We start from the raw sequence: 10,942 nt of genomic DNA, 5'->3' as shown, positions 1-10,942 counted from the left end.
GTCAAAATATAAATTTGTGCATGCAGGGAACAACGAAAACACACAGTTCTTGACGAATTTTCGTTCTGACTTAGAACGCCGCCGCTCGCGTTACTTCGCGTTTGGTTCGTGCGTTTTCGAACTTCTTCGCGAAGTGATCTGAAGATCTTGACGATCAGAAACGCGATTTACAAAAACCGCTTCACGGTATTGAAGTCATTCAGTTTGGAGATAAGTTTTTGGCCCACTAGTTGGCAGTTTCAATGCTTTAATTAATTATACCTGACATGATATCGTAGGATTAATAAGAAACCTCCTCTATATCGTTTGTTTGGGATTGCAAAGATATAGTTTCCAAGTGACAGCTGTACGTCAAACACAGGTGAAAATTCATGCATATTCTAGCATCTTTCCCTTAGCAGGAAGCCCTTTGTTTTCACGCATAATTTGTTATAAACTGTCCAACGAGGGCTGTAGGCTATTTATTCCTATTGAATTCTGACAAGGCAAGTCGAGCGAAATTCAGTTTCGGTTTTACCACTCTACAGTGAAACAGAACAATACCTCGTCTTTGTAAACGTTCCTCCGTTCAAAAATGGTAAGTTGCGTGAAGATTTCCTTGGTGATACGTCTTATTTTCAGCGCTTTCCGTTGATCAAAAATTTAGTTTTTTGAATCAGACTAGCTTGTTCACCGGATCTTTGCTCACTGATGCCTCGATGATGAAGTTCATTTTATCAACAAGGTTCGGAAGAGGTAACTTTCCAGCGATGGGTTTTCCACGTGAAACTCGTTTGACAAAATCGAGCTGCCGCGCATATACAAGCTCGACAAAGAAAGAAAAACTGCCGGAGTATTTCTGCATAATCATAATATTGAGACCACTGTTCAGCAGCTAGTAGATTCATTTCATTACTGCATGTACGTGTGAGACGCGAGCTTCGGGATCACTCCCGCTTAAAACCACAAATATTAAATTATTGAGAATATTCTTTTAAAAAACTTGATATTGTTTTGTCGAAAAAAAAATCGTAGCGCTCAAAATAGAATTTGCGTGACGTCTCAACAGTTAAGCGAGATGATGCTGAAATCTAACAAAATGTAAATTCAGGAGAGAAATTACTTTTTTTAATTGATTCCATTCTAGAATAACACTCAAGTCGTTACCATATATACAATATCCTCAGATATCAAACGAATTGAGTTTGTGCCACAAAAACCACCCCTTTCTTTTCAAATGAATCTACATGAATGATATATGTAACTCAGTCAGTACCTACTTTCATTTCTATAGTAATTCAGTAAAAGAACTTTAAACCGATGTATTTATCTCTGAAATCGTATTTTTAATTTTTCCAAGTTGAATTCGTACAATTGGTTTTTACACTTTCGCCGTTCCCAGCGTTAACGAATTACGCCTTAAAGCCTGGCTATTTACCTTAAAGTACATTGAATACATACATTAGCTCTAACAAATTAATCCTTAAAAAAGCAGAGGGAGTCCTTTCAGACACAAATGAGTTGAGTTTTAACGAAATCTCAACTTGAACTTGAAAAAGATATACCTGCTACAAGTATATTGGTTTGCAAGTGGTTCCCGCCGTGCGGGTTGTGTTTTGCCAAAATTTTCCATCTTGGCACTCCCTTTTCATTAAGTTAGGATGTAATTAAGAAAAAAAAATAGCGAAGCTGCGCAATTTTTTTTGTTATTGTTGATAAATAATTAATGTTACCGCAGTATTTCATACGTCGAGGGAGGCAGTGAATTTCGCCATATTCAGGCCTCGCTCTTGATCTTATACTCAAACATATTTTTCATTCCTGTTTTCTTTGCGAAATAGGGATTATCTTAAATAGGTGTGTTTAAAAGATATCGCTTTATATAACTTGAGAAAACAACTCAACCAGCGAAGATGAAAAATATTTTTCATAAAGTTTGTTGGTGGAGAAATGTTTGCGTATTGATAACTAAATCTCTGAAAGTTAATGAAAAAAAAGTCATCCTTACAGCGTTTTTTTAGAAAACAACACATGCATTTTCGATACCTGATTGGAGATTCACGGTAGAATATAAGTAAAATAAAGAGGCTTAAAATGATTTTATTTCATGAATTTCAACAAGTACAAGCAATATCGGTCGACACGAAACTTCTTAAGCTTATGCTGCAGTGGACTAACTCCAAATGTCAAAGCTTGTATTGTTCAAGAAATAATCTACAAATGCCGTTGAAAACATGTCAATATTGTTCTGTAACACTATAATTACAGCAGGTAATGTCGAGTAAAGACTTTCGCAAAAGAAATGCTCTGTGGAATAAATTAAGCGAAAACTGTTCAACTGAAACCTTAGGTAATGAGAAAAAAAAAACATTTAAAAAGCTAAAAGCATTTCAGTAAAGTTTCCATTTTCGACGATGTGGTTTTTTTATTTGAAAAGGTTTATTTTATATACATGAAGTACAAGATGAATATCATGATAATTTAAGCAAAAAGCCAGAGTCAGCTGCCTAGCAAACCTTTTTCGTTCGCTACAACTAGACAACGTTTTAAATTTTACTTAAGACATCAGGCCTTTATGTGACCACGTCATGCTAAAAAAAAGAGTATACATATAACACATGTAAGTTATACTTTTCTATTGCTTTTTATCGTATGAAGTTTCCATCGCCTGAAAGCTAAATCATGGTTAATGACATGCCAAACCTGTCGAAGTTTGAAGTAAAGTGGTTTCCATGCATATTAAGAACTTCATTTCCGGCGCAAAGTTTATACTTAAAGGTCGAAGCAAAGTTCTTATATCGTAAATAGCTCGCAAAATGCGGCAAAATTAAAAAGAATTTTCCTGGTGGCTATCTCGTTTGACAAACAAGTCAACGCCTTTAGAGTACTTTACATATCTTAAGATAAATGTAGCACCAAGCGCGCGTTTGTTTGTTTGTTTGTTTATTTTTTTCTGTAAAACTAATTTACAAATTGGTCTGACCTGTACACAGATCTACATTGATTCCAAGTGGAGATTTGGTTACCCACAATCACAATTCTATTTAACTGTCATTTCTGAAAATGTATGTTGAAGCATACGAATATTCATTAATCAAAGTTTCTTCTTTTACAACATGCGTTGTTTGAATTTGTCATGTGTATTATTTCTGTTAAAGTTTAACTGGCCGAAGAATAAGAGTCTTCACAATTGTATTGTATTATGAGCTATTTTCTTTTACTTTTTGCATCCCAGGCCAAACGACTGACTGAAGCCGAACGCGAAGGTAAGAGTCTAAGACGTGCAAGGAAAGACAGAGCAGCTAGTTTCTGTAGAAAACTTGAATACCAGTCCAATTTCTAAAAGTCTGAGATACTGCTGATGAGCATGCCTATGACGACAGCTCAGCGTTTGGGTCACGACCCAACCGCTGACTAAGCCGGAGAGACTCTGGGCCCAAGATTGTGCCACAGCTTCTATCGGCAGCCTCGTTTTTGGATCTGTTCTGACATTTCTTAAAAATTGTTCAAGTCCAAGATGACAGACTCTCTGAAGAGGGACATTATGTAGGTGTGACGTCGCGATTAACACGCGATTGTTACTGAAATGAACATGATTGCATGCCAGTAGCCCATGTGCATGCTTAATATGCCATGTAAGTTTGATGGCAACTGAATTAATACTTTTGGAGACACATCAGGGGCACAAAGAGCTCCTGCCTCGCCCTGCCCCGCACCACGAGTACGAATTAAAAAACATTTCCTGGCTTTACGTCGTTTTATTTCTTCGTCTTAGAAATAGCGGCAGCCTTCAAGCTATTTGACAAAAACGGTGATGGACAGATATCTGTAGAGGAGCTCGGAGAAGCTATGAAGCAAGCTGGGCAGGAGATGTCAGTTGAAGATCTTAAAGATATGATTAAAGCAGTGGACAGAAACAGTAAGTGAAAACAACCTTGTGGTGGATATTTACCACGGTTTGTATAAATATACTGCCAAGCCGATTTTTTTTTCTGTGTTACTGGAGCGTTAGGAACAGCTGTTTCATTAACCAGGGTGGCAGGTTCTCAAAGGCGAGGGAGAAGGGGAAATTTTCCGAGCGAGGTTGACAGTGTTATTGAGGAACATGTACATAATAAGATGCTAGGGGTTATCCTGAAAGTTTCCCTTCAACAGATGGCTTGCATTTGTAGTTAACGTTCCAAGCTACAACTTTTCACACATTAAGTTCCGCCACATTTCCGTGAACGACGTGACAAGCTCGTAAGCATTTCCATGTGTTACAGCTTCTTGTTCAACACTGTGCAACTGAATTACACTTACGTGAAGATTAAACATACAACAGCCGTTTAGAAAATGAATAACGTTAAATGCTTTCAAACCTTTTCAGAAAATGGAAAAGTAGAATATTCTGAGTTTGAAGACATGATGGCCAGTCAAATTGGCGAACCAATTACCACCGATGACATGAGATACTACTTCAAAAAATTCGACGCGAATGGGGATGGCTTTATCACTAGCGATGAACTGGCCCTGGTGATGAAGACGTTTGGCGGAAAGATCTACTCAAAGAAAGAAATCGATGACATGATAAAAGAAGCTGATGTGGATGCTGATGGAAAAGTCAGCTACGAAGGTACGTTATTAAAATTCCTCTCTCGCAGCCTTGGTCTATGCATGAAGTGCTCAAATCCAACAGCCATCTTATCTTATACCTTGGAGCTGAACGAAAGACTCGATCCGAACATGTTTAAGATGGAGTTGAGCCTGGACAGGGGTTAAAGGCCGGCATCGTCGGATGAGCCACCGACAACATCTTAATTTTTCAGTTTTTCTCATTACTTGTGATTTTGAATATCCAGAACTCTTGAAAAATCAAAGGAAAACGTTTTACCCAATTACGAAATTTATTTAAAGGCAGCTACAAATCGATATATTTTCTTTCACGTGTAGATTACGAGAAATCATGATCTGGGTCGTTTCTCACCCCCAGATTTCGCGCCGCCGATATTTTTTACTATTTTTTTTTGTCGCGTCACGCTGAACAGACTAGTGAAATGGGGAATTACTCGACGTCTACTTTCGCGCGGAAAAAAATCACTCTTTTCCCCGTGAAAGGAAATAGTAAATTTCTTCACTTCACTTAGCTTCTTTGTGCCTCGTGGCACATAAGGCATCAAAGTAAATTTCTACAGGCAGACTAATCCTTTTGGGAAAATATAGCAATGAAAGGAACAAAAGTTGAAAACCCTCCTTTCTTTTTGTATCACTCAGTACGCCGCAAGAAAAGTGTCTGAAAATCAAATTCTCACCTTTTGGTCGGAGTTATTAATTTCGATCTTCTCATCTTTACAGAGTTTTGCGCGATGGTCAGCAAGTCGAAGGCTTAAGTCGCCAGAACAGGACGGGTTTGGCACAGATCACTAAACTTGAAGGGTTTGAGGACCGACGACTGATTTCAGAGTAGTATCTCTGTTGATAAACTGATTCAACTATCTCGAATGCTATATGTAATTTTGGTAAATTGAACGAGCGAAAGAAAAGCTGGGTATTGGCAAAGATTAACCTCTCGGAGAGGAACTTGTTGTTGTCTACACCAGAAGAGGGATTCTTTAAAGCTCATTCTTTTTCGTCATAGATTTGTGGAGTTAAAAATGTTGTTATTCCAAATGACCGTGCATTACGTTAACCTTATTTACTTAACTATTAATCCATAAAAGTGGCTAAAAGATGTGTAATCACACTGTTCTGTATACCACGAAATTATTCATCAGAAGAGATAATCCATCAATAAAGTATTTCACTCAGCTCTAAACTGGCTTGGTGTTGCAATTGCTGTATTTGAGAACAACTAGAAATTGAGTGTGGAACGTGTAGGGTGGGGAGAGAAGAGGGATTATGTCATAGGACAATGTAAAAGTGGGCAAGTAATATATCAAACACGAGAGACAGTGTTTCATCGGGATATCCAAATACCGAGAAGAGAGTTGAAAATACGACGCGCAATGGAGTATTTTTGACGAAATTCGAGGTGTTTGGATAGCCGATGAAACACTGCCACGAGTGTTTGGTATCTTCTCAATCGAAACAAAAACTAAGGGGTAAACGGAGAAGTAAAATCTTCAAAATCTGTGTTAATTAAGACCGGGTATCCAAACCTCCTTCACGATTGTGATTTTCTTTGTTTCAAGTTGATGAATTATTAATGAGTTTGAGAAGGGTAAACGGACCATTTAGGTTTAAAATTGGTGACTCAAGGTACTCAATTTTTCTCTGATATCTGGGTCAACGGCATTGGCCAGCTCCAGAGTTAAAGTGCTCACACACGGAGGGACTGGGCGCAAGGACATGATAGATGCAGGGACTTGTAGCAGGAGCAAAATCACAAATGTGCAGACACAAGAAAATGTAACAGGTCTTTGATGTAGCGAGTTGTTCCGTGGAATGTGTAGCTCGGCTCAGACACCATGGTGCCGCGTCATGTTCTTGGGAGCAACATGCCCCTGTGTGTGTTCTACCTATCGGATATTTCTTTGTCTGTTTGTTTGTTTGTTTGTCTTCTTGGAGGACAGTTTAAGGTTATTCCCCAGTATTGCATTGCGCATCCCTACTGTAGGCGCCAGAATTTGTGACATTTGTTCGTGCTTCTAGCTTCGCGTTCGGTGTCAAGTTTCGCGTAATTAGTTTCTTTTGTTTTGTGCCCTTTTGTATATGTTATGTTCATTTGCATACTCTATAAGTTCGGTTCGCGTGTAATTTATTTCAGTTAGTAGCGTCATTGGGTTCTGCGAGCGTCTCTGGTTTTCGGTTCGTCTTTGGTTCATCACATTCGTCTTTTTCGTGTTTCGATCATTGGGTGGAATAAATTTCTATGTTAGCGGAAGATCCGAAACCAGTTAAAAGCGTGTGCGACTTTACCTACTGCGCATAATTTCACGCGTGATTAGCGCGCGCGCATTAAAAAATGGCGGCTTTTTCTTTACAGCTGGACCTTGCCATAGAGGTAAATCGTCATTTTCTCGCAAACGAGTATGGTGACCTATCGTTTTTTTCTGTTGTTTTGAATTGAGTAATAGATTTCTCTCTGTAAAATAAATATGGACCAGTTCTCAGTGTAGAACAAAAAGCAATCGTCGGAAACGTGAATTTAGCAAGCAATCGTGACTACAGTCATGATGCTATTATAAAGATTTATATGAGTATAAACAAGGTGTTGTTGCTCCTAAACGAACATGTGGACCTCCCATTTTTTATTTCAAAATTTAAGTTCCTATAATATAAACAATCAATAGGCAAAGTTTCACAAAAATCTCAGTGCAGGTTCTATTTCAGTAGAATGACCTTAATTAGATTTACGTCGTGCAATGCTCCATTATGGGACCAATGCGTCCCATTCTGGGACGGATAGGGCTTAGAAAGAACTTAGCTACGTTACGGTTAAATATTTATCAAATCAAGCCTTCATCTATACCTCCCAGCTCTTGTTTATTTTTCCGGTACATCCCCAAAATAGCCATCCGGTTAAAACGAAAGTTGACAGAATTACTGATGCCCAAAATCAGTTCACGGAAGGTGTCAACGGATTTAGACAGAACATGTGGAATTCAGTATTGAACATCGAATTTATTATGCGGCCGAACGGTTTTATTCTGGACTGGACGCACGAGTTATCTCGCATCTGATTGTTACAGAAACAATGGAATTGGATGGACTACATACATCTCTTACACATGTGCCGAACAGTGAAACTATCCCTTTAAATAAGTGGATGAAAAGAGATTTCTGTTTTTATTTTTTATTTATTTTAATCTTTTTTTGTTTTGTTTTTTCAGGGGGATCGCCATTTTTTTTTTTTTTTTTTTTTTTGGTTCTTTGGGGGCTGAACTAGAGGGTCTGGATGGGACGTTGCGAATGTCAGTTGTCCGCTTAAAATTTGTCTATTTGTCAGTTGTCAGTTTAATGTTGGGCCATTTGCAGTTATCAGTAAGCTGTTTTAAAAAATAATTTACTCAAGGCCTTACACGGTTTAAAACCTCTCCTAGTTTACCCCTTTTATGGAGAGTATAGTGGGACCTCTCCACAACGGCCACCTTGGGGACAAACGAAAGTGGCCCTTGTAGAGACGTGGCCGTTATGGGGAGGTAGGGGTGTAATATGACACCCGCCTTTTCGGGAATGCATCGTTTTCTAAACAGAGAAACGCTTATTTTGACATCATGTATAAATACATAACACATTTTCAAAATATATCAACAAAACAGGCAAACAAAAGCAGAGACCAACGACGTGAGGTACGGTACGGATCAAATTGTGACCTTTTACAATAAATCAAAGTGCTCTATGAGCAAACCCGTCGATTGCTCGTTGGATGATGATTGACATGTGTGGCTTACGGGTTATTCTAGTTATACGAATTACCATATTGACTTCTGCCTATACTTGTTATAACAGCAGTCTTAAAAAAAAAAAAAAAAAAGGAATAACTTTTCATGCATACTACATGAAGTACAAGAACTGGCAAACCTCCACTACATGACCTGCATTGCTCTAATCGATTTACTCATTCTCGATTGAGCCACCCTACCTTGTAAACTTCTCGTCACCTTGCCCAACTTATTTTTCTTCCCGCCTAAAGACGAAAGCGTAGTCTGCTTTACGCGACTCAGCGCCGTTAGATCGAAAGCGAATAGTTTGCGAATGAGATCGAACTCGGACTCTGCTCGCAGGGTAGCTGCAAAAGATCTTCAGAGAAATCGAATTTTTTTTATTATGAATTAAAAAACGCACAACTTCTAAGCCATCGGATGTAATTGAGGTCCATTATGCAAAACAGCAAGGTCGCGTAACGTCAAAAACCGTGTCCTTATCGGTTCCAAGCTTGAAATAAGTACGTGTAGCTACTTGTGGATGTCCTTCACCAAAAAAGGGTTAAACAAGAAAATAAAAAGACCAGTGGCTTAAAAAAACAAGAGGAAAAAAAGCCGACGAATCCCGGAATCTAACTCAGGTCCACTAGATTGGAACGTGGGTGTTGACCATAGTAACACGTAAGAAACCTTGCTTCAAAGGGGAAAGATAAAAAGTACTTCAGCCTAATCTCAAATTGGCTAGCAATTATGCGAATTAGCTAACAAATATGGGACATATAGTCTCTTAAACTCCAAACTTCTCGGAATCCGACGTTTAATGTGGCTAGTACACAGGGAACAGAGGAGTCCTATTTGACCTTTTTTCCAGTAAAATTCGCCGTACAACTGTAGCACGAATCCATTTTTTGTTAATTCAAATGACCTCAGAATCAAACCCAAAAATTTCTGTCTTTGGCCAAAATTGTAATGCTCAAAAAGCGATTTGCACTTGGATATAAACGGATTGGATTTCAGTTCGTGAAGTTCTATCTAGTTCTCCTCGCTCCCGCTGTGCGGGATTCGTCAGCCAATGCGATTTATGTGAGTTTGTCCTGAAGACTGAGCAGGATTTTCTCGCCGTGGATTCCATGCCCGCGGTTGAAACTTATAATCTGGCGTAATCATGAGCCTTTTAAAGGCTCGCAAGACCGCGATGTTTTTTATGAGAGACTTTTTCGACAAATGCTACGTTGGCCTCAACGAAACTGTTTGCTTTGATTTCTGCAATTTAATTTCAGCTGGAGCTCAACCATCCAGTGGTAGTACCATCGATATGCAGAGAGGATTGCCTCTTGTCAATCTTTACTAAACTTCAAACTTCGAAACCGAAATTTACAATAGCAGCTTCCAGTAACTTCACCTTTGTCATCTAAAACGTTCTCAATGCGCATTACAAAAATCAACATTAGGTCTTTTTTTGAGTTAACTGTTAATTTAAGATTAGAATTGTAATAGAAATGTTAAATGAACTATACCCAGAAAGCAAACAAAACAAGTTTCCATTTTTAGTGCAACAATCGCAGCTAGACCTAATAATGTAAAACGATACACGTGCCTGCATTATTGACTAATACAGTGATTTCTGGAGCTTTATCTACTGGTCAGCGGAATTACTCCAAAGAGTTTACAGATGATGGAAGGACATCATTTGCATATCATTTGCGTAATCTGCACCACCACTAAAACCCTATGGATTGCTTACGCAATCTCCGGGTTAAAAATGGCCATTCCTTGTCGAGAGGTGAGGGTATTTTTAATAGACAGTTGAGACGCGTTTTGGTGGCCGTTGCCGCTGTGGAGAGGTGGCTGTTGTAGAGTGGTTAAGATAAGAGTGAATGTAAGGACCCTGCAAACAAAGTGGCCTTGGTAGAGAGGTTTGCCGTTGCGTTCGAGCTAATTTCATCTTGCATGGTTTTTGTTTCGCTAGCACGCTCGGCCATCTTGCGACAAGCAGACTATGAAAATGTGGTTTCGTGGTGTTGCGGATAGTGTAATCACCAGACGACGTGAAACACTGAAAAGATTTGAAAGACAATAAACGATACCAAACCAAAACACAGTAGCTAACCAGCAATAGTTTCTACAACACCAAGAAGAAAGAGGTTTGCTAATTTGCTGTGGTCGGTCATCAAGCTGCCATACTAATTATTAAAGGTTATACAAATTAAATGACCAAGGTCAAAGTAATAATAATCCCACCGAAAAAGGTTCTTTTCAGTGAATTTCAAACGATTGACAATGACTAAAGCCTTCTGTCAGTTGTCAATAAATCTGACTACAAATGTCAGTTGCTTCTTCAAGTATAAAAACGCGCGCCCTTGATCCTTTATCACCGTCTATTCTGACCTTTTGTTTGGATGAGTTGTTCCCTGTTCTTACGAATATCATTAACCTATCTCTTTAATCTCGCGTCTTTGTGGAGGATTGGAAGAATACTTTAGTACACCCTCTTCTCAAGAAAGCAGGTCTTCAACCTATCAACAAAAACTTTCGACCTGTGAGCAATTTGCAGTTTACGTCCAAGATTGTGGAAAAGTCTGTCGCTATCCAAATGCAAGATCATATGGCAGCCAAAT

The 10,942-nt window shown here is 38.8% G+C and overlaps 1 protein-coding gene across 1 annotated transcript; it reads left to right on the top strand.

Annotated features, from left to right (window-relative positions):
- Positions 1 to 322: 322 nt before the first annotated feature.
- Positions 323 to 7,428, top strand: LOC145465840 (uncharacterized). Its single transcript, XM_081449594.1, has 5 exons — positions 323 to 577; positions 3,215 to 3,245; positions 3,755 to 3,898; positions 4,349 to 4,594; positions 5,314 to 7,428. Exons 1-5 carry the CDS (start codon positions 575 to 577, stop codon positions 5,346 to 5,348), a joined length of 459 nt encoding a protein of 152 aa, XP_081305720.1. The 5' UTR covers positions 323 to 574; the 3' UTR covers positions 5,349 to 7,428.
- The last annotated feature ends 3,514 nt before the right edge of the window (positions 7,429 to 10,942 follow it).

The sequence above is a fragment of the Orbicella franksi genome, chromosome 13 (assembly GCF_964199315.1).
Source record: "Orbicella franksi chromosome 13, jaOrbFran1.1, whole genome shotgun sequence".
NCBI lineage: Eukaryota > Metazoa > Cnidaria > Anthozoa > Scleractinia > Merulinidae > Orbicella > Orbicella franksi.
The sequence above is the reverse complement of the archived record's forward strand: the minus strand, read 5'-3'. Positions and strand labels throughout refer to the sequence as shown.

What these genes read in the sequence shown, in the direction of transcription:
- LOC145465840 (XM_081449594.1), top strand. An exon ending in GACTGAAGCCGAACGCGAAG is followed by an intron (nt 3,246 to 3,754) that starts GTAAGAGTCTAA and finishes TCTTCGTCTTAG; the next exon opens with AAATAGCGGCAGCCTTCAAG. An exon ending in TGGAAAAGTCAGCTACGAAG is followed by an intron (nt 4,595 to 5,313) that starts GTACGTTATTAA and finishes TCATCTTTACAG; the next exon opens with AGTTTTGCGCGATGGTCAGC.